Source organism: Scatophagus argus, chromosome 1 (assembly GCF_020382885.2).
Source record: "Scatophagus argus isolate fScaArg1 chromosome 1, fScaArg1.pri, whole genome shotgun sequence".
Classification (NCBI taxonomy): Eukaryota; Metazoa; Chordata; class Actinopteri; family Scatophagidae; genus Scatophagus; species Scatophagus argus.
In genome coordinates, this window is record NC_058493.1 from 19,207,990 (window position 1) to 19,231,755 (window position 23,766).

Below are 23,766 nucleotides of genomic sequence, written 5' to 3' on the forward strand. Positions count from 1 at the left end.
TAACAGAATAACACAACATTTTAAACGATCAAAACAGTACCAACAGTACCATGTTGGACATTTACATACCTTTCAAAGAAGGACGGGGAGCAGGCATTCATTGACATAGTCATAGCTGATGAGTTCTGGCAGTCCAGTCCATCCAACATAATGTCTGGGTAATCCTCTGCACTACAAGACGGGGTACGTGGCGTCTGCATGACTTCCTCAAAGCTGGGGCAGGAGATGACAGATGTTGGTGTGGGGACACCAGTTGGCCTGTTTTGATCTGGCCTGGGAGAAGCTGGGAGGTTCTCCTTCATTTGGTGGCCAGCCAGCCAGTCCTTTGAGTTTTGATTATCGGTAGGCTGGAACTTCCTGCCAGGGGACATCATTTGGGCTGGGAGACCCACATCCTTCAGCTTCTTTTCTTTTAGACCAGACTCCAGACTGTTGGATTTCTTTGATAGGTCACTGCGGTTTTTACGTGCTTCCTCTGTTGACTTGGTTCTGTCCTTGAGTTTAGGATCCCCTGATTTGGGTCTTAGCTTCTCCATCTGCTTCATGCGTTCTTTATGTCTCTTGTGGCGCTCTTCAATCTCCTGGTCTTTTAGACTCAGCATCTGACCAAAACTTGTCATTTGATAATCACCATCCACCAACAGTTTTTCACGTGGGCGGTTATCTTTCCGCACTGTGTCTTTCGACTGAGAGAGCTTTTCATTTTCATCCTTGGTCTTGGATTTACTGTGGTCAATTCTGTTGTCTTTGTCCAGTACATCCCGATTTCTGTCTTTTTTCATATCAAATTTAGGACTTTCTTCTTTTGACCTGTCTTTCAGAACAGTGACCTGTGGGCTATCTTTCAATCCTGACTTTACATCCTCTTTGGAGTGTTTGAATGATCCAAAGCCATCAATGTACTTATTCTTCTCCTCCTTTACTTTTTCCTTATGTTTCTCCTTTTTCTTTTTGTCTTTCATTCTGTCGCTGATGACACCAGTTGCTTTGTCTTTGTCCTTTTTAGACATTTCCTTTTCAAATTCCAATGTCTTATCGAAGTCGTCCTCGCCATCTCCCTTACCTCCGTATGGAAAGGTGTAGGGGTCTGCCTCTAATGGCATGGGCTCTTTCTCAAAAGGTAGGCTCTCTCTGCGGCTGTAGGACTCTCTGATTTCTTCTGTCTTGTCACGCTTGTCTCCTTTGTCCTTCTTTGTCTTTTCTTTCTCCTTGTCATGGCTTTTCTTGGACGAAGATGAGGAGGAATGTCGATGCCTCTCTTTCTCTCTGAACTTGTCCTGGGGTGTAGCTATGGACAGGGAGTCTCTCCGGTCTTCAGACACGTCAGTCAGGCTGATGGAGTCATAGTAAGTTGTGAGGATTGGCTCATGACCTCGATCAGTAAAACTGTCCGAAGAAATTTCACTGTTCTTATCATTGGAGTCATCCTTGTATTCGTTCATAGCTTCCTCCTCCAACTTTTCTAAGAGGGACTTTTCATTCTCACCACTGCCCTTTGAGGGTTTCCTTTCCTTAGAATGGTCAAGCTTATCTTTATATTTGCTCTTTGTTTTCTCCTCACTCGTGTCTCTTTTGTCCAAGAGCTTCTGTTTATTTTTCTTCTCTTGGTTTGAGTCCACTGACATTCTGTCTTTTCTTTCCTTATGTTTTGCATCTACAGAATCTTTCTTGTCTTTGTTGTGTTTCTCTACTGAGCTTTTCCTCTCTTTACCTGTGTCGAATGTGGCCTTTTCTTTCTTCTTTTCTTTGTGTTCTTTGTCTTTCACCTTTTCTGCATTATGTTTAGCCTCTGCAGATGATTTTCTCATTTTATCTGAGGGGAAGTGATCCAGCTCATCCTGATCAGGTGTTGAGTCTTTTCGGATGGAGTCAGAGAGTGCAACACCACCATTGTAACTGTCCTCATCATCATCACTTTCATCAGTGAATATGTCAGCTATCTTGTACCATGTTTTCTCTCGGATTTTCTCAGGTTTTCTTTCCTCCTTCTTTACCTCCATGAAATCCTTCTCCCTCTCAGTGTGTTTGTCTTGAGAGGCCTTTTCTTTCTTGTCCTTGGCCTGTTCTGCAGCCATCTTTCGATCTTTGTCTTTGCCATGAGACTCTTTGTGTTTGTCTTTGGCTCCCTCTTTCTTGTCTTTGGTGCCCCGGTCTGCATCCTTGTCCTTGATAGTTTTTTCTGTGGAGCTTTTCTCACTCTTATCCTTCTCCACATCAGCTCCTCTGTCTTTTGTTTTCTCTTTGTGCTTGTCAGCTTTTGTCTTTTCCCGCTTTTCCATTCCCTCACCTTTCTTTTCTTTTTCCTTTCCAGAGTGGTTTCTTTCTCTGATATCACACGATTTACTGACAGCATCAATATCTTTGAAGAAGGTATCACTGCCATATTCATCTCTTACAGATTCCTGCTTGATTTTTATGTCCTTTCTTTCCTTCAGGAACTCGTATGAGTCTTTACGGTCTCGACTGCTGTCCAGAGAATCCTTGTCTTTCTTGTCTTTGACCATGTCTGTGGACTCCTTTCGCTTCTTCTCTTTTTCAACCGAGTGACTGTTTAATTTTTGTTTTTCTGACCAGTCTTTTTTCTTTTCATTTGTCTTTTCTGAAGAGTCTTTATCTTTCTTTTTAGAAGTGGCTTCTTTGTCTGATCTTTTCTCATTGTGATCAGATTTCTTGTCCTTGACTTTGTTTTCTTTTCTCCTTGTCTCTTCCTTGACAGTCTCAACAATCAGTTTAACAGAGTTGTTGGCTTTGTATTCCTTGTACTCTTTGACAGGAGCATCCCAGCTGTCATCTCCGTAAAGGGAGGAGTCAGAGGACATCTCAGAGCCCCACCTGTCATGATGGTCATCTGAGGCACTGAGCTTTGTGTCCTCTAAGTTGAGGAAGCGGTTGTTAACATCATAGCTTTCATATTCAGACTCTTCCTTCTGTGCTTTGTCTTTTTTGCATTTCTCCTTCTCCTCCTTGGTGTTTTTCTCCTTGTCCACCTTTAGATGTTTTTCCTCTTTCTGTTCACTTTTCCTGTCTGTCTTTGAGGATGACTTCTCCTTGGACTTTTTCTTTTTGTCCTCTTTGTGAGTCTTCTGTTTATCCTCTTTGGGTTTCTCCTTCTCCTTAAGATTTCTGTCCTTGTCAGATTTTACAGGCTTCTCCCTCTCCTCCTTATTTGTCTTGTCCTTCGTAGAGTCCTTTATTTTCTTAGTTTTCTCATCTTTTGCTGTTCTGTGCAGGTCTTTTCCAGATGACCAATCCTTATCCTCAGATTTGCTTTTCGAAAGCCTATCCTCCTTTTTTGAATGGTCTTTTTCGTGTTTGGACAACTTGAGCTTGCTCTCAGCTGGTGATTCTGACTCAACAATTAGGGACTTCTGCCTTGAATCATCAAAATCAAAAGAATAGCTCTTGACGAATTTCTCATTCATGTCTTGATTAAGCACCAGACTAGGAGCTTTGTCCTTTTCTTTATTTTTGTGCTTGTGCTTCACTTTATGCTTTTTCAGCACTTTGCCATCTAAATCAGTTTTGGCGACCGCACTGTCTGCATTGGAATTTTTATAGATCTCAGAATTTTTCTTGTCCATCGTGCTGCTGTGCACATTGTTATTTTTCTTTTTGTTCTCCTGTGCTTTCCTCTTTACTTGTTTTATTGATTCTACACTGGAGTCAGCAGAGGAGTAGTCAGATTCACTGGATAGTCTTGTTCTGACTGAATCTGAGAGAGAACTGACGTCTGACCATGTAGGAGATGACACAGTCTTCCAGCCATCTGTCCTCCACTGCTTTGGATGCTGTTCTGCTAGTGATGGTACTTGTTTCTGAGAGTTCAAGTTTCCATGGGAAGAGGAGGAGGATGCATTAAAGCCAGGAGATTCTTTCATGCTTGTTGAAGAAGAGTCTTTTATACTATTTGAGCCCTTATCATCCTCACTCTCAAGATCGCCACAATCAGAGTCAGATGTACAGAATTTGTCATTGACTTTGCCAAACCGGACCTCTTTACTGACATTATTTTTACTCTCCTTCTTCCGTTTCTTTTTGACTTTATTCTTGTCTTTCTGTTGTTTAGAGCTCATGCTGCCAGAGTCTCTATTCTTTGTATTTGTTTGCTGGGCTTGTTGCCGTGGCATAGGCGCTGGTGTGAAACACAACGTCCTGTCATCCTCATCTGAACTGTTACTGTCAGAGATGATCCGCCTGACAGTTTTCTTTGGTGTGAGCGAGTTGCTTTTGGAATAGGTTTTGACCTCCATTTTGGGTATGGAGATGAAGCTGTTGGCTTTGCTAATCGAATCCTTACGGAAGTCCTTTTTCAACAGATGTTTATCATCCACAGGAGGAACACGTTCCTCCTCATCATCCTCATCAAATTCGTATTCATCTTTGACAGGTGTGACAGCACATTTAGGAGGGTCTGCCGTTTTCCCTTTCGTTTTCAGGCCCTTCTCAAACTCTGAGTCCGTGTTATTGCCATCAACAGAGCTGGATGGGGCAAATGAGGGGGCATCTTCCTCCTCTGAAGACTCTGTGGAGAGTTAAGAGAGAAAAAATCAATACACAATTTAATTTCACATGTACAGCCACATCTTTACTAATACAAATCATGGACTTAGGTGACTCAAAGATATTACATACCCGATGAACTTTCTTCACTTGAGGTGTAAGTGCCTTTCCCCAGCAACAGATTCAGCATAGTTGGAGAGTTGGCAACCTTCAAAGGTGTTTCACCTCTCCTGTTGCTTTGACGTGGATCCCCTCCATACCGTAAAAGTAGCTTAACCACCTGAGACCAAAAAAAAAATTTAAATAATATGAATTTCAATTGATAATAACATGTTCTCTTGTGAGAGGTCCAATTTTTTGAAGTTATTGATTTCACAGTTATTATTTGGTCACATGCATGAGCCATGAATACATTTGAAAGTTTAATGCTATCAAGAGAAAGACTAGATGTTGTCTCAACCTGTTACATTTTCATATTTAGAATTATATGATAATAGATTCTATCTGACTATAAAAATGTTTTTCTCCCTGTTTTTTTTACCTTGAAATGTCCGTTGTTGGATGCATCATGTAGAGGGGTGTCATCATCCAGACCCTTGGTGTTGACCTCTGCACCGGCTGCCAGCAGCTGCTTGGCCACATCATAGTATCCCCTGTTGCACGCCTCATGCAATGCAGTCCAGCCTACGCACAAGAGGAATTACTGTGTGAGAAGTGTATGCAATATATGCTTGATGTATCATTCCAATCACAAATTAAAGGAACAGCCATACAAAGATCCTCTCACCTGCAAAGTCTTTTACATTCACATCAGCTCCCTCGCTGATGAGCTCCTTGATGCGGCGTACCTCTCCACGGATTGCTGCTCTGTGCAGCCGAGTCTCTCCTCTCTCATTTCGTTTATTCACTTTGTCTTTGGTTTTAGATGCAGAGTTAGGTGTTCCCTTCTGACCCAGACTGGACTGTGACTGATGCTTTGGTGTTGTATCTGCAGGTAGGAGACAAACACTTGCTTTTGTTGTTTCTATTTTGTGTACCACTATGAAAAACAGCTTGTCTGAAGTGTTCATAGCCAGAAGGGGGCAATCTTTCTCTAGCAATCAGCAGCAGAGTAGTTGGACCTACTTCACTTGAGCTCATTTCATCACATTTACAAGATTAAACCCAAGCCTTAATCACATTTACATTATTGAGTTTGCACAGCTATTGTCCCAAATTATATTTGAAATTCACTCACTTAATCTATGTCCATGCCTTAAGGCATGCAACAAAGGAATTAATATACAAATAAAAGTGGCTATGCATTGGTCCTCTCTTCCTAATTCTATTTAATTCTCAAATGTCAATCGCAAGAGAAAAATTGCAATGTTACAACATTAATGCTAATTTAGACATCTAATACATACAAATACAGCCAAATGACTTAATCTACCAAAAATACATGTTCCATTTGAAATGACATAAAAAAGCAGTACATCTTATGAATAATGACCTAATGGCAGAGGATATCAGCTAACAAATTAAGTAAAACAAAATGCCTGTGGACCTTCTGCATTTGGATGCTTTTCTACAATTTGGCTTAGATGTTGAGATTACGCCATTGATTCCAGAGGTAGTTTCATTTCCTCTGATGGCTCCATACTCGATATTATTTTTACTGCTGCAAAGGCAAAAGCATCATGTTCTGACAGTCAGCATAGGTTTATATTGTAGTTACAATTAAAAATATTTAAATTAACTTAATTGACTAAATTTAAGTTAAACAACCGTTCTTGTGCAGAGGACCGACCAATATGACTAAAATGTGGCAAACAAATGATAAGAAACATGTTTAACCTTCAGAAAATTAACAAAAACTATCAACTGCAGGCCTTAGCTCCTCTCTCTTTAAGCCCATCCTCACTGCTCTCCCACAGACAAATAAATACTGTCTACATATAAAGCCCCCCCAGCCCTCTTTCCTTGTCCGCCAGCCGTTCACAGAAGACGTGGCCTTCATGATAAGCACGCACCTGGACTGTTGACGGACTCCTCAGCTGTCATTTGCATGAGCAAAGCCACCTGCTGCCGCTCGGAGAGGGGGTACCCAGCCCGGATCCCTGGCATCCCCATTCCAAACGGCAAGCCCGCCTTCCGGGTGTTGGTGGGCTCCTTTTTAATGCGCTTCCGCTCTGGACCTGGTTTCTCTGTAAGGAGAGTGAGAGGAGAGAAGCAACGTTAATCTTACTGCATTGCAGAGATAAACAAGTATGCATGTACGTAACTACACATTCACTTACACACAAACAAATGTAAGTTACTGAACCTTACAGACAGCAGAGTTATACTCATAATATAGCAATGAAAGACATTCAATATTACTGCAAAATTACTCATGGTGTGCATTTATTATCTGACTGACTATGCATGCAACACATCTTTATTAAGCATAAGTGCTTAAATTAGTTATTAACTTTTGGTGTTTACTGATGTCTGATTGCTTACTTTGTCAGACCAAAACATGATAGAAGTATAAAACCATTCAATTTACAATGATTTACCAAATAGCATTCTCATTACTACACTCTTGCTTTGTACTAAAAGTCAGCTAGTGTCCATTGCTATAATCTAAATAAACCTCTGTAAAAAAAATAAATAAATAAATAAATAAAAAAGGGAAACATGCATGCTGACATACTACATATTATTGTACATATTACGTATCCTAGTATGTAAGAGGCTCGGTGGTAGCAGGGGGTGACTTTTATGTCCCTATCCCTGAGAAAGTTGCCCCTGAGAAGGGGAGGGGACAGCAAGCAGTGTGTTTATGTTTGTCTGTCTCTAAGCCAATCAGTCTGAGTCAAGAGGAGAGGAGGAGAGGAAACAGGGTGTGACTTGGCAAAACCACAGTTATTACGAAATAGTTGGTTTACATTTCAATTCAACGTGGCCTTGCCAAGGTCACCACATGCCTGCCTGCCTGCCAGGCTTACTGGAGACACTGTGCTGCTGGACAAAAGCAGCTGCTCCACGAAGACACACCCAGCAATTATTTTCAGTGGCAACATACCATCTGATGACCCTTATGGAGGGTAAAGCTACACATGAGTTTAACACTTCATCACTGGGGGGCGGGGGACACTCTCAGTCCACTACAAGAAAACCTTGGCAACTATGCTGACTGCTACCACAAAAAGAGAAATAGAAACATGGGCATGTACAGAGGGACCAGCAGAGCAGCAGATGTGTCTGAGCCTGATTTCTTTGGGACCTTTCTCATTCCATTCCATTGCTCGAGGCCACAAACACACAAGTAAATAATGCAAGATGCAAGCATGGCGGCTCACACGTCCGGTGGCTAAAGGCTTTCAAGGAAAAGATTTTTCCAGTCACAAGAACAGAGCTGATGAACTTTCACTAACATCTGTGAACACTTAGAGCTAATTTGCCCCCACCCCTCTTTGATACACTCTCACGTTCTCCAAAGCATTTGCCATTTAGACACATTCCTTCTGCTAGGACTTTAACAGCAGGAACCACAGAAGCAGTCCAAACATGTTTTTCGAACAGCAAAGCAGAGAAAGTGCTACGCTAGCTTTTCCAGGCTTAGTTTACAAGATGAGAAGCCAAGAAGGCAGTTATTACCCTGATGCGCACATATGGAGGACTGCTACTAAATTCATTTTCAGTGGCAGAAACTGTCCCGCTCATCTCTGATCCGGACAGGATGTTGAGAGAAAATGGGACGCCTCTTGTTTAGCAGAGACTTTGCTTTGTGTCTGGTTATTACCCTGAGAAATTAAAGAAAAGGTACGCTGCTAAATGGTAAAATCAGTCTGAATAAACAAGAATGTGTCCAATGTGTGCTTATAATTATTCATCACTTAAATCAAAACCACACATGTGTGGATTATTGACTTACACAAATGAACAACTGATTGTACAACACAGTACGCCTGCTCCCACAGAGTGAATTTCTGTTGGATGTCTATTTAAGGAACACTTCAGGCACTTTTACGTGTCACAGAAAAACAATATCACTCAGCTTACAGACAGGGTTGAAACCTTACGCTGCCTTACAGCTTGAAACCTGACTAACAAGGTACGAGAAAAGAAGAATACAAAAGGTAAGCAAGCTAGCTAGGGATGGCTACCAATGAATAGACTGCAAACCTGAGACAATGGTGGAGACCGTATCAAACATAAATAGCAGGTTATAATAGAGGTAGATTTTAAATGGCAGGTAGACAATAATAAAGTGTACGCTAACACCAAAACAAAGAAACTGTCTGGTTCAGTTAGCCAACAGACTCCGCGACAAGAAGAACCACTCTAACCAGCCTGACCAGGTACATTTTCACCGGCGAACGTTAGAGTGAAACAATGTTCTGCTTAGGGACTAATAAAAATTGCATAAACAGGAAGTGAAGGGAGAAGAAGCAGGAAGTGGCCAACAGGATGTTTTGTCAATGCTTTGTATTGAGCAAGAGAGACTCATAAATATGCATTATGAACACTGTGGGATGTACACCATGCTCTTGTTGTCTAATCGGCCAATTTGATACATAGTTAATCAATTATGTGTACAACTTCTGTTCACTGGCTTTATTCTGAGCAGTGAGAATCTAGGAGACATAAAAACAAAATTTTGTATGCTGTAACCCATATTTGCGGCCCGAAGATTTGTGCAAACCCACTGTCTCCCTTTTGCAGCCCACTCTACATAGGTCAACTCACACCTTCCTTCAATTGACCCAATAGCAAAGAGTTTGCAGCAAACACAGTTAATATCCTAGAAGGCTCCAAAAAAATTGACAAAGTGAATCAGTTTGAACACATTATGGTAAGCGGCAAATCCAAAGGCACAAAAAGAGCAACTAGCTTAGACCACACTCGCAGCAGGTCAGCTAAATTTGTTCGGTCGGCAAATTTTGTTTACTTCTGTACCTTTTCAATTGGCATTGGTAACTATGGAGGTTCCTAACGACATATCTGTCTAATTTGTAAACATAACTGTCAAGTTAGACTTGCCAACAAGCTTAAAAGTAAGAGAGTACCCAGAAAAAAAGTCAAACTGAGCACAATTTAGTTTAAAACCTGTCTTTAGTTACAATTAAATCACTGTCTGACACAGATGCATTAAAATATTAGTGCTACAACTAATGATTACTGTCACTATTGATCATCAAATTACTCTGAAAACAAAAATCACTGCAAAAAACAAAGAAAAACAAATTAGCACATCTTCACTTTTAAAGAATTGAACTGTTAGAATACCTGTTTCAGGTCGACAGTATGAAGTCACAGAGCTGTGTTTGTCTCACTCGTTATAATTTGATGGCTGCATTTCAATTTTGTTAATGGCCAACTAAAAGAAGGGCAGAAAAAGGTTTCCCTATTGTTTTGGAAATTCAGGATGTAGCTTCACAAAAACGCATTTACATTATGCAGCATTTGCAGAACCTTCCTTGTCAGGGTGGAAGTAGTCCTAGTCTGTTAAGACTGTTCCTTTACCTCAGGTCCCCAGGAGGTCAAGGCAGTGTGGGCAATTTTGCAAAGGGAGAAATGCATGTTGTAGTTTTGAGGGCTCTGGTTAACTTCAACTTGCAGTGTTGACCTAACAGCAACTCTGATGTGTGTTGTCCACAGATGTACAGTATGCACATATTGCTGTCTGTCCCCTAGCTCACTTATAGGCTCTGGTACTATTTGTAAACACTAAGTGGACAACCTTCACGTGAAAATCAGGCCAAGCTTAGGCTACAACTGATCATCAAGATAAATTTTGCACCAATTCCCAACAACATGTTTTCAAATCTCCAATCACTACAGGTGAGACATTTTGTAAGTGAACCAAAGAAAGCCAAATATGATGGAAACTGACTGGATAAGATTTAACAGCTACACTGTATACAATTTGCCTGTGCTGTCTTGAAATAATGCATTTTAATTCTTAAACCAAGACAATCACTAGATTTCATACTTTTCCTTTTTCGTTATTATGAAGCAATCATCATTTTCATAAAACATATCATCCTTAGGTCTAGTTTTACAAGCACTTTTCAGAAGATGTAAGCAATTTGCATTGTGTTACCTCTGAATTATTATCAATTAATATATAAAATAGTAGATAAAATAAAAATTTCTGCTTTTTTCAAGCTTGCTGAATATTCTGGCATATGACACCATACCCCACAGTCACAGCTAATCATCAAGCTACAGAGGTACAGAGTTGGTGGTGGAGTGGGGGGAGGGAGCTGTGACGTGTCAGAGGTGTAAAATTTTGCAGAAGAGCTAGACACTGACCCAGCAGGGCCAAAACTTGAAAGGCCAAGCAACAAAGTCACATTATAAAACACAGGCATACAAACACAACTCAACATAGAGTTGAGAAAGGTATGCAGACATATACGCCCTGACTAACAACACACACACAAAGATGACAGATCGATACTAACAACTTGACTGTACAAACTGTAAGGACTGTGTAATGGCACGAGACCTGCAATCTTTCACGCTTCTACAGTTTGTAAACAAAAGAAACTATCACTATTACAACAGACAGCCCTGTTGATAATATGCTGCAGAGAGGTGAAACTGAAAGTGAAGGGCTGAACGACCATATAGCCCAACCCAATAACAGATCAAGCAATTAGCATACTAATAGACTGTCCAGCTATTGTTCCTCGGATGAGAGTTCACACCTTCTCTTACCGAGGGGGGTGGGGTTGCCCGCTTTGTTGGAGAAGCCCAAGAAAGCCAACAGGAATATAATGTAAAATCTGCTTAGAAAAACAAAACAAACAAACAAAACAAAACAAAACAAAACAAAACAAAACAAAACAAAACAAAATAAACCCCCACAATAAAATAACTGCACATAAGCATGAATTATAATTGAACAAAAATACATAAAATTATCTTGCAACATAAATGTCAGCAAGCAAAAGGTAGTGACACACACAAACAACAGGGAGACAAGTTAGAGCTTCTCAATGGAAACATTCCACTTATTAATCATTACTTTGACCTATATGGTAATCACACAACACCATATTTGCAAAATACATGTCCAATCTTACTATACTCGACAGCAAACCACAACAGTCATCTGTTACCATTATACTCTTTTTCAAAGTGTAATCACAGAACATAAACCAAAAGAGCGACTCAGCCAATGCTGATGATGTAGGCTCTTACCAAAGCTTCCGCACTGGAACATTATCAACAAACTAAATCTTGAACCCTTAAAGCCCAAAGTCAAACAAGCATGAGAAGTAGTCCCTCTCTGCCTAATTAAAGAAAACACAAAGCCCGAGCCTTACCAAAGCCAGGCCTGGTCAGGCCTGTACGTTATACAGATTCCAACTTAATTGGATCATGATTTTGTGTGGTCTTCTTCTCTTTTCGGACTCCCAATTGTTGAAACACACAGCAGACACGCGGTTAAGCTGAAGCTAAAGCTGGGAACCCATTCACTGCAAGAAGCCCAGCCTCTCTTTCACAGAGCACGCCTAAGTACTTCCTGTAGGCTTGAGAGGACGTGATGTAGTAACTCCCATTCCTCTTTGATTCCCACTTCAAAGTCACATGGTGGTGGAAATGTCAAAACATATGAGTAGTAGAGAATGCTCCAATATTCTCTTACCTGAGTCAGAATCTTTCTGGTCTCCATTAGCTCCAGCAGTGAAGGGCAGCTTCCTTTTAGGGGCCTTTTCTTTCATCTCTTTGACCCCATCACTGCGATCCAACTTGGGAGTCTTGTTAGACAACACTTTATCCTGAGAAAGAGACAAATTAGGACAAGATGAACACTTTTAGTGACACGGTTTAGAGGTAATACAGCTCAACTTTTTGATGAACAGAAAGTATGATAAATTGAAAATAGTCACAGTACAGACAAACAAGTATAATCTAGCTTTTTAACCTGCAGCCTCCTTCTGTAGTTGGTACAATTTCCTACCCTGACTCTTAGCTATTATAGGCTTTGCAGACTTTTCCACACAGTTGCTCCTAGATTCCTGGCTTCCCTGCCACAACACAAAGAGCCTGGCACAGGGAGAGGAGGCAAAGCTGATGCCGGCTCAGCTCTGGGGTCGGCAGCAGCTAAAAACAATCTCAAACCAGAGTGTATCTGCTATCAACAAATGTAAATACTTACATGTTAGTTCAACTATTGTCTTTGCACTCGCGACTGTACTGGATAATAATAGTGACTTGTTGACTAGCACCTTTACTTCAAAGCTGCAGACACATAGCAAGTAGAAGTATGTCCAAAATCATTTCTGATCAGTCCTTGTAGGGTTGAACTATATATTAGCAATTGCTCTTTAAATTATATAAATAAAGTTGTGCTTAAGTTAGGAGAAGTGAGTGAAAAAATTGCCACACACACACACACACACACACTCTAGGACACTGCTAAGTATCACAGGAAATGGTATGCAGAGGGAAAGGTCCTTCCCTTCCCTGGGGGAGGGGAAGGGAGGGCAGGGAAGCAGAAGAATTCAAAGCTACTTAAATCACCAAAATATTTAAATTTCTTTTTTGATTATAATATACACCTATACTCTAACTGTACTGTGCACAGCCAAAACAAAAACTTGCAGGACTTATCAGAAGCAACTGAGTGTTGAATGAATTTCTGAGTGTAAATCTATATGGGCAAACTGAGTGAGCATGTCAGTTCACTTTACAACTCCATTCAATCACAGTTCTGCATTTAAAGGAACTTCATTACAAAAAAACACAATGATTTTCTATATCTGATACCTGAATGTTTCACGCAATGACTGTGCTAGTAGAATACAATGTGTGTATTTTGGTGTAAGATAAAGATGTTTCAATCTTTAGGCTTCAGGTACAGAAGGTTTAAGGTTTCGTAGTGAAAAAGAAAGAGCAGGTCAGATGTAATGTACACATTCACTTTAGTTCACTTAATTTCTCTGTCCTACCTTCTGTCCCCTACTTACTTATTTTGCTCTATCCTCAGGGCAGGTTTTCCATTATGTTTCGACTCTTTGAACTCCTCCCCCTGCCCTGCCCCAGTCATAAGACTATGATGTCATGGTACAGTAGAGACAAACAGTGTCAGCTACAGTTAGCTGATCTCTCTCTCTCTCTCTCTCTCTCTCTCTCTTCCTCTTTCTGTCTGGTTCTTTGCTCAGCTCCACAAAAGCATTTACAAGAGAACACACTTCATGCAAAAGCACAATGCACACATCTGGGTATGTGAAAATGCTACAGTACATCTAAGCGAAGAAACCGAGATGTAAGGGAGCGATTATGTTAAGAGAACCCGCAGAGTCAAACAGCACTGGTAGAAAGTGGTCAAATCACCAAGCTTATCTACAGAATTAGAATGGGTTATTTATTTACTGAAATACATTTCGAGACAGCTTTAAGAAGTAGAGACTTTATTCAGATCTGCCTCCCTACGACACCTTGTTTAATGTCCTTCTAGCAATAACTGCTCCTTTCGTCTCACTCCGTTTTCCACCCACCCCTGTGCGCTTCATTCCCTCCCTCCCTTCCTCCATGCCAGAGTCTGATGCAATCCTTTGCAGAGGGCTGTAAATCCATGCCTGCATAAGCTGTTCCTCTCCTCTCTTCATCTGTTGGTGCTGCTGGTAACTTAACAGTTGCCCATGACATCATCAAGCTGCGTCCAACACTTTGTTCCACCAAACAACCTGTGTCAAATTAAGTGGATGCTACGTTCACAACTTTGACTTCAAGACTGGCTACTGCACAGGCCACTTTACTACAGACAGTAATGAAGAATTCAAACAATTAACCAAATAGTTGCATAATTCTTATCTCTGACTTAATATATAGTTGCTGAAAAAAAATCAAAGCCCACCAACAAAACTTAACCTAATAATACACTAATTAATTATTATTACTATTAATTAATAGTAATTCAATGTTGTTGTTGTAAAGCATATTCTCAGACCTCCTAGACCTAGTCTTGATTACTATTCCAAAATCAGTTTTCTTTTTTATTGTAGCTAATATCTCCTTACTACCTGTAAGACCTTTCAAGACTTTATAATGATTGATCATATGTAGTGGTTTACTGGCAGATTTCAAAGACAAACAGCAATTTGAGCTGAGATTTTTGGTCATTGGCAGAGTGTGTGTTTGTAGATTTTTCAGCCTTACCTTCTTCCCACCCTGCTTTTCCACCATGTCGGTGTTGAGCGGGAAGTGGTCCAGCTGGGGGGTTTTAGAACCCCCACCTTTGGGCATCGTTCAGCTCTCCCCACGCCAAGCTTCATTCACGCTGCCATTGCATCGTCATCAACCGTCTGGAATAAAAGAAAAGGAAAAAAACAAAAAAGAGATGGTGGGGGAAGTTAGCAACTGGCCACTTGTGTCTTTGAAAACACATTTACACGTTGACAATGCAGCTGTTAGCAGTACATTGAGCACTTTATTTTCAACCATTAAACCTGTGTTCTGGAGAAGAGAAGCTGAGAGGGAGGACAGTAGGCTGGAAAGGCAGCTGTGAAAGGCAAGAAAATCTACAATCCATCACAATATTAGACCCACACGATTCCTATCAACCATACTACAAATAGGGCAATCATATAGTGGAAACTTCAAATGAATGCATAATCCCAGGGTTGTGGGACAGCTAGGAAGAATGTTTTCAGGAACGTGACTGGCGCGTCTCAACAAAAACTCAAACAGCTACTTACCACCATAGCTAGCCACCCCTTGTAATTGTGGGCTCTACTGTGTCCTAATTCAAAGCATCCCTACCATAGTCAGTTAGACCAAGATGGATCATAGCATTCTTACAACAACTACAAATCAGCCTGGCATAAGTGATTGGTTTTATCACAAACATATAGAACATAGAGTTCTGCACAGTTTAATGTATTCTGTGTTCTCAGTCTACTTTGACCTGTGTCCAAGTAAACAATACCAGTGCATTACTATCAGCTGTCGTCCTTCATAAAAGAGGCCTTCTACTTCGCAGGGCCATGAATTAATCATATATTCCACCCCTCAATTCTATCCTCCATAATGCACTTTTTCTTCAGAGTGCGTCTCAGTATGATCATCCTTGTGACTGAGTGAGTGAACAGATGAGACCATGGCTGCATCATTTTTTTCCTCTACTCTGAGACACTGGCACTCCTATCTTCTCTGGCGCCACTTCCATCTCCCCTCCCCTCGCCTTCCCTTCCCTCTGCAGTTATCCTATTCAAAGACTGCTATTTATATCCCTCCAGTCAAGTCAGTCAAGTCAAGACAGCCAGCCAACCAACCAGAGAGGCACACTGCTACAGAGGATGTACTGCTCCCCTTTTACTGGTGTATGGAAAGAGAGACAGCAAACCACAGACCCTTTTCCTCTCACGGCTCATTGTTACTCCCTCTTTGCTACTGCTAGGCACTTGCTCCAACCTCCCCTAAACTCCCACCTCTCACCACACCAAACAAGGTGGCAGGAAGGTCGACTACTCTCAGAAATAAACAAACCTAACAGCAACACACTCACACGCATGCACGCACACACACACATACAAACAAATTAGGTCAGCTGGGCTTCTAGAACAATAATCTCTGCACTATTTTGGGACTACTATGATGGGCGGTTATGGAAACAGAGCATTTTGCTGACATGCAAAATACAGGAAAATGATGTTTGCAAGCTAGCAGTCATATAAAGGCACACACAAGGAGAAAAAATTGTTGAAAACCACAGGCCTCATTTCCTTCATACATCCATCCCGATCAAAATATACACAGCATCTGCTAACAGTGTCAGCGTGTTTCAATAAGTGCAATGTTGTTGCCACCAAAAAAGTTGATTACTTTCTCATGTGTATTTGGGTATGTACTATAGTGTTTTATGCAGTTCTGATGAAAATAACCCACAAAATGATTAATAACTGTTTCTAAATGTTTCATATATTTTGTGGTAGAGTCAAACATCACTGCATTTGATCATAAGTTCTTATTCAGGGTTTGACTGTGAGGGTTGTCTAGCTGCCTTGGGCATCTAAACTGAATTTACTGTAAATCAGTTTGTGTCTTCAGAGCCATCAACAACCATGAAAACCATGAAAAATGTCACTGTAGATACAAAATATCAATAAAAATGACAAAAAATGAAAATGAAATTTAATCAGCTTTATTGATCAGCTTTAATTCTTCAAACAGAGTTGTCAGGTTTAAAGTTTTGCCAAAACTTCTGAGTTTTGGCAAAAAAGTCTGCTGATTTCCTAATAATACTCATGCCCTGACACAAGTATTTAAAAAAAGAGAGGCAGCATTGTTAAGTTAATGTTTTAAACATGACGTCAGCCAAGTGGCCATGGAGATGATGACTGCAGAAAGAAGTGGTGAAAGGTGAGCCAGAGAAGCAATCTCTTCCAAATGAAGGACAGGACCTGCCAGTACCACTATCCATCCCTTCTCTCTCATAAATACACACATACGTTTCTTGCCATGTACCCCATTCCCTTCTCTGTTCATCCTCTAGCATCCTCCCTATCCTCTGAGCCACTCCCTCTGCGGTCAGATAGAGGCCAACACTTCAGCATATTGCAGCATACTGTGTGCACACTCAAAGATGCACTGACAGAAACCACAAGCACACTTACATCAGGATGTTATAGTACCAGCTCCATTAATTTGGGAAACTTTACATTGAAGCTAATCTCAAAATTTAATACACTAAAATCATACCTTGTCCACATCTGGTGAAATGTTCTTGCCTGATTTCATTAATGATATTTCTTCAGTTCAAACTACTTCAGTACAATATATCTACATCACATGTCCTGCTCACTCTGCTGCCAATGGCTAAGCTAACCAGCAGTTGGCAAATTCACTGATGCCAATTCAGAACCCATAAAACTCCATGATTAGGTGTAAATGCAGCCATATAATTAGTAACAATAATCCATACAGCTGTGAATCTATTGCCTTTAAAGCATAGGAAGGTCTGTCATTGTTCCTGTACATAATTAAACATGTTATATTGTATATAACATGAACTTAATACTGGGATGCATAAAGCTTCTGTTATTGAAATGATAGTCTACATATGAGATTTAGTACAAATTCATGAAAAAAACAAAGCATTAAAAAGAGCTAGCTTTTAGCTGATAGCTTTTTCCAGACCTCTGCTGCAGTAAAAAAAAAAAAAAAAACTACAATGGCTGGACCAGTTTTTACTGTGTTAATTTTTAGCATTGCAAGCAATTTCGTTACAACAAGCACTTTCAAAGATCCAAGGGGAAACAAAATACAGCAAAGCTGAGAAGACGTGGAGGTGCAGCTGCAGAGATGAAAAGTAGTTTGCTCCAACCCCATGCCACTCCTAACTCATGACTCTCACAGTACACACAGAAACACACCTCACATTTTCCACGCTGACAGCTGAACAACACAGCAGCTGCATACAGGGATCGGCATGTTGCTCTGTCGTGTTTGTGTGTGTTGTGCAGCGTGTGCACAAACCCCAATGCCTATTGCACAATCAGATGCAAATCAGCAGCACACTCCCTGGCAGTGAGTCAACTGATACCATGGTGTTGGTTAACAGATGTGCAGATGGCTTACAGAGAGACAACATAAATGGTGAAGGAAATATTATACAGGTCAATGTGTCCTCATACCAGAGATGTTTCACAAAATCACAACCTGCTGCAAGAACACAGTCAAAATCAATGAAGAATCAACTCATACTACAATAATTTGTCTTAGCGTGTACATTTGAAATATAGTTCCTAGAAGATTTACAATGATAGTGGCCAAGACATGTTTTTTGACTAATAGTGTCTATCAACTAAACATGTACATGTCAGAGGAAAAAACATAAGTAAAACACGTTGCCACGAAGATACATGGAACAACAAAATCAAAACTTGCATTAAAACATTGCTTTGCATCTGATGTTACAAGATTTTTATAGTGCCACTGGTTTATGGCTAATGCTAATGGCTAACAACACAGACCTGCCTACGTGCATGTAGAGGGGGAGAGAGGGATTTAAATGTGAACGTTGTGAGCAATGTTTACATAATCTGAACACAACAGCATTCTGTTTAGACCAAGGTCTTTCATGTCCCTTCAGCCAAATACTGCAAACACAGTACCAGCCCGTGGATGTCATGGATACTGACACAGCCTATGGTATTTTGATTGAGCACCACCCGCAGTTGCGCACTGTTGCAGGCTTTTAGTGAAAGTGGTGAAAATCACAACCTTGCTTTGTCAGAAATGTCACATTACCTCAACACTTTTTAAAAAACTTCTGCCATTATTTACACATCCAGGTCAAGACCGAGGTTAATTAAGTTTGGCTGCAAGTTAAACTTATATTCATTTAACTGTAAACCTGCGTCCCTAAATGGATTACCCATCTAAAATCTCCAACTAGGTTACCCATGAAATTTTAGTTATTGTGACTGGGCTATGCTTTTAGTGGTCAAGCACTAGGCAAAATACAGAAACAGTTAGAGAATAACTTTATTGCTGCTTGGTTGTTGCTTTCATGACAGCCGCATCCTCCAGAACTGATTTCGTTCTGACCAAACCTTGATTGAAAGACTAGGTCCTGCTTCAAATGTATGTGCAGCTGTGAGGAGTGCCAACACAATCTGGACAGACAGGTCCTCACAGAGTTTTCTGCTCTGCGAGTTTCATTTCAAGAGTGTGCTTATGAATGCATGGCCACATGCAACAAGGTTTTCTTTCCGAGCTGCAGTTTGTAAATGTCTCCGCCCATTGGTGTTTATCAACTGTAACAAAACTGAAACTGAATTTCACTATCACTTTTGTCAGGCACAGAGTCACGGGTCACTTTCTTTTGGATGGTTCTACTTCGTCCTGACATCAGTCAAATTGTAAACACTGACATCTGCTTGGACATGAGGGGGGAGGGAACATTTACTTATTGAAGCAAAGACTGGGGCCGACTGGCTGTGCTGTCTGAAACCACTGTTATGCTGCTCTTATTTACCCGCCTCCACTGCTGGTAGGTTCAGCAAAATTGATAATAGTAAACAGTCATAATTTCCAACTAAATAAAATACATATTTGATTCATATGGCAATTATAATTCATGATCAATGATTTTGAAATGACAATGAAGAATCTCTTCTTTTTTATTTCTCGTGACTGTGACACGAAAATTTGGTTGTCAAATTTAACAACAAAAAGTAATTACATTTCTTCTTTCATATTTCTGAAATACCAGAAAATGCCAGTTGAAATTATCCAGTTATATAAAAGGTCATTTTACATATTTACACACTGCAATGTGTATTCAAATAAGGTGTTCTGGTTACTGGTTATATTAAACATGTACAATATCATCTCTATCCCTAGTGTGTGCATGTGCATATCGTACATTCTACTGACATGCCATGTAGGAAAATGGTCTATAGAAGGACAGCAGCAGCAGCAGCAGCAGCAGAAAGCTAGCTAGCCTGTTTATTGTGCAAATAAAGCCAGCCGGGCTCGGCTGCTGTATCCTGGCAACCAGAGCCCAGCTTGGCTGCTCAGTCCCTGACCTGGGCCCATTCACTTCATAATAAACGTGTGCAGAGAAAGAGACAGACACATGAACGCACGCACACACAAACGTGCTCACACATACACAAGACCTGAGAGGAAAGATGCATTATGCTGCAACAGAACAGTGTGCTTAAAAAGCAGCAAGAAAGAAGCAGAGCTACTGCCTGCACAGTGTCAGAATTAAGAGTAGTGATTATCTGTACTTCTTGAATGTGGAAACCAAGCTTTCACACTGGCTTTTACAGTTTGTTTTCAGAAAAATTATGGGTTTCAGTGTGCTAGCCTTTTTTATTTTCAGCATACAAGTTTTAGAATTAAATATGACAGTAGCAGAGCTCAGAGTTTGATTTCTTTTCCTTCTTAATAAATGTCTCACGCTTAAATGTCGATATGAGCAGCGGGTGACATGCAAGGGCATCTGCAAATGACAAAAAAATATTTGAAATGTGAGTGAGTGGGAGTGGTCCTATCACCCATAAAGCTCTAGGAGTAGAGAGAGCCAGGGAGCAAGAGAGGAGCGAGATGTGGGGAGGAATCCAATCACTTGGTCTGATTTTCTATTCTGAGCACGTTCACTCTCCCTTACACCTCTCTGTTCCATCCAATAACAGCTCAGTGCTTGCAGCCTGCCTGCCTGCCAGTCTGGTAAATCATGCCGTCTTTGCCAGTGACCTCGCTAAGATAGTGGCAGGCCTGTATATATAGCAGGTAGGCTGCAAGAAAGGCCAGAAACAATCTAGTGCTTTTTGGTTCTCTCTTCTCCAACCCCTCAGCTTCATCAGTGCTCTGACTCATTCTCATTTCTTCCCCCTCTCCTCTTTTGAGTACTCCTCTCTCATCTGCCTTTCTCTCTATTCTCAACATCTCTCTCTCCCCTCTCACAGGCAAAAGCCTGACATTGCCACAGCAACGTGTGAGCGCACAGACACACATGCACACACATGGAAAGCCTGTTACCTAGCAACTCAGGGATGAGACAGATGCAGGCCTATCAGAGAAGCTAGTGAAAGCGCCGTGAACGCAGAGAGGGAACCTATTGATGGAAGAGTGCCTTTGCATATCAACCTCAAGCAATGAGGATTCAGTCACTTTCTGACCTTTGGATCACTGTCTGACCAAACAGAGGTGTTTCACTCATTCACAGACTCAGATGCACCGTCACTTGCTGACAAACATCATTTCTAATATAGATGCATACTTTGCATGAACATGTACACTGCAAAATAGTCAAGGCAATGAAACAAGATGTTACACAGTTAAACTATTCCTTAAAACATTAAGACTGTTTGTAGTGAACACACAATCTAGAAATCTAAGTTTGCAGCACAGCCACCACTACAACAAATACAACAAAATAAACAGCACTTTAAACATTAGCTGAAGCCACATTATCTGCTCCAAGTCTCTGGATACCTTGGCCTTATTTCTCATATGTTCAGCCCCCCTGACTGAGTCAATGTTAAGCAGGACTGATGGAAAGAACAACGGTATGTTGGGTAGAACCCTCTACCCCTGTAGGGAATGTGCCCAAGACCACAACCACACAAAGCCAAGCACAAAATAACAAGTACTGATCTTGAGGGTGTGCTTGTTACCAGAATATGTTATAAAAGGTGATTTTAAGTTGTACTTTATTATTTTCAACTCAACATCACTGTTGCTCCTTGTATAATGCTGTAAGGATTGGACTTAGAAACTGTTTGTCACAAGCTAGCACAAGGCACAAGTCTGTTATCCGAGTGGCAGAAAGTATGAAGTGGCTAGATGTCTAGCTAGATGGCTAGCCACTTCATACTGAGCATTTCACCGAATTCAGATCACTAGACAGAAACATTTCTGTATAGATACAACTTTTGCAAAGTTCTGGTATTTAAAGTAATTAATCCCATGCTGTCTGTACCTTGTCAAAATAATTACAGTTCAGTCACACAACTCACATTTCAAATGTTTGTTAAAGCAGCAAAACATCTTAGAGTTTGGTGTCAAGTCTTTGAATTCTGCAGATATGCTTACATGAGATACTGGGGAGTGATGAGAAAACACTCTGAACACCCGGTCAGAGCCTGCAGGTGAATGCTGGGGCGGTGGTGGGGCCGAGAGAACAGGTGGCAATGCTGATGCAGGGTGGCAGTACGCTGACAGGCAGAGGGCGAGATGGGAATTTTTGCAGCTTAAATAAACTGCCAAATTGAGAGGGTGTGTTTGACTGACCAGTGGGGAGAGTCAGGCATGAGTATGTAGTGGTGCAGCTCGAGGTGATTGCCTAAAACAGCTCATGGGCTTTGCTCAATAAGGTGAGAAAACCAAGTTCATCTGTTGCGTTTATTTATTGGTCAGAAATGCACCAACTACTGTGGATCAGCCCTCAATGACATTAGCAATCATTCAGGAAGTGTTTCTACATCGGTTCACAGAACATTTGTGTGAATTTGTGGCTTGCAATCACAGCTCAGATCAGTTTGTAACATTTCTACCATACTTAGATGCTAATCTAGTCCTGACCAAAGTTCAAAACAGTCACAGTACCGCAACTTTTTGTGATAAAAGGACCAATGTCAAGACAGAGTAGAATATTCATCATCATCTTGCCATGAAATTACTGAAAATATATCAAGCAGAGAGGCAAGAGGTGGGTAAGTTTGCACAGAAGTCAAATCATTGCAGATGTGTGTACAGTTCACTATCATTTCTACAATCTTTTCGTAAGCAGAGTAGTGGACAGGTACACTGCCCCAGACAGGCCAGTTACTGGCCAAACAGCTTGCTAAAAATAAATTTCACTGGGCCCAGGCAAGTGTTTATGTTGGACCCTGAGTGCAACATGCAGGCAACATTAAACTTTTACACTGCAAATTAATGAAATACAGTCAAAAACAATAATAGGTGGGCACCAGCAGACAATTTCAGACAAAACAATATTGTGGCTAGTGCACCAAATACAAATGTAGCAATTGCAGAATACCACATTATGCAAGTATGCTGTGTGGCATGAATGACAACACATGAAATAAACTTAGCGGTTAATGGCAAGCAATGACCAAGGGTGTAATGGCCTGAACAAACACTACATCTCTAGCACAGATACATTCTGACCCCTTATACATCATAAACTACTAACTGGGGAATGAATCATCTACCTACCTAGAAACAATGTGCTTCACCGAACATAACGTAATAACATTAAACCAAAACATCACAGCCAGCATCAATGGCCTGCACAATGAAGCATCGTCAACATACCAGGATATCGTTAAGTTATCCGGCTTCACTAACCCTAACAATAGCAGCTGCGTTAAGCAATCACATGAAGGTGGTTCTCAACTCTGTAAGTCAACGCAGGATTTCACATGAAAGAGGCGGTATGTGCAGCATATGACCAAATGCAAACACAGACAAGTCTACTTGGCAGCAGAGTGGCATATTTTACAAACCAGGAGCAAACCATAATATTAGACAAATATGAATACATAAAAGACATAATCCAAACCAAAATCAACACAGCTGCTGCTGCCAAATGCAGAATCGACAGCTGGCAAAAAAACAAAAAAGCTGACAACTGTGAATGTGGAAATCAATAAGCTTGTGATTGCTCCATGATTAGGGCATGAGAGTAGATCTGACTATATTCAATTAATTAATGTGTTGCTTATATGTATTCTAATCTCATGTTTTAGTCACAATAGTCCAAAGCACAGCAAAATGGCTTTGATATTGCTTGCAGCCAACAGGAAAAAAATGAGATGA

The 23,766-nt window shown here is 40.8% G+C and overlaps 1 protein-coding gene across 3 annotated transcripts in view; it reads right to left on the bottom strand.

Moving 5' to 3' along the window:
• ankrd11 (ankyrin repeat domain 11) overlaps positions 1-23,766 on the bottom strand; it is a 91,784-nt gene that overhangs the window by 8,520 nt on the left and 59,498 nt on the right. For all 3 annotated transcript variants that reach the window (XM_046389623.1, XM_046389631.1, XM_046389613.1), the window contains exons 3-9: positions 14,644-14,789; positions 12,128-12,260; positions 6,513-6,686; positions 5,288-5,488; positions 5,042-5,184; positions 4,633-4,780; positions 70-4,522 (exon numbers count right to left, since the gene is read on the bottom strand). In XM_046389623.1, coding sequence (XP_046245579.1) covers positions 70-4,522; positions 4,633-4,780; positions 5,042-5,184; positions 5,288-5,488; positions 6,513-6,686; positions 12,128-12,260; positions 14,644-14,730 — 5,339 coding nt within the window. In that variant the 5' untranslated portion in view covers positions 14,731-14,789. The remainder of the gene's footprint in view (positions 1-69; positions 4,523-4,632; positions 4,781-5,041; positions 5,185-5,287; positions 5,489-6,512; positions 6,687-12,127; positions 12,261-14,643; positions 14,790-23,766) is intronic.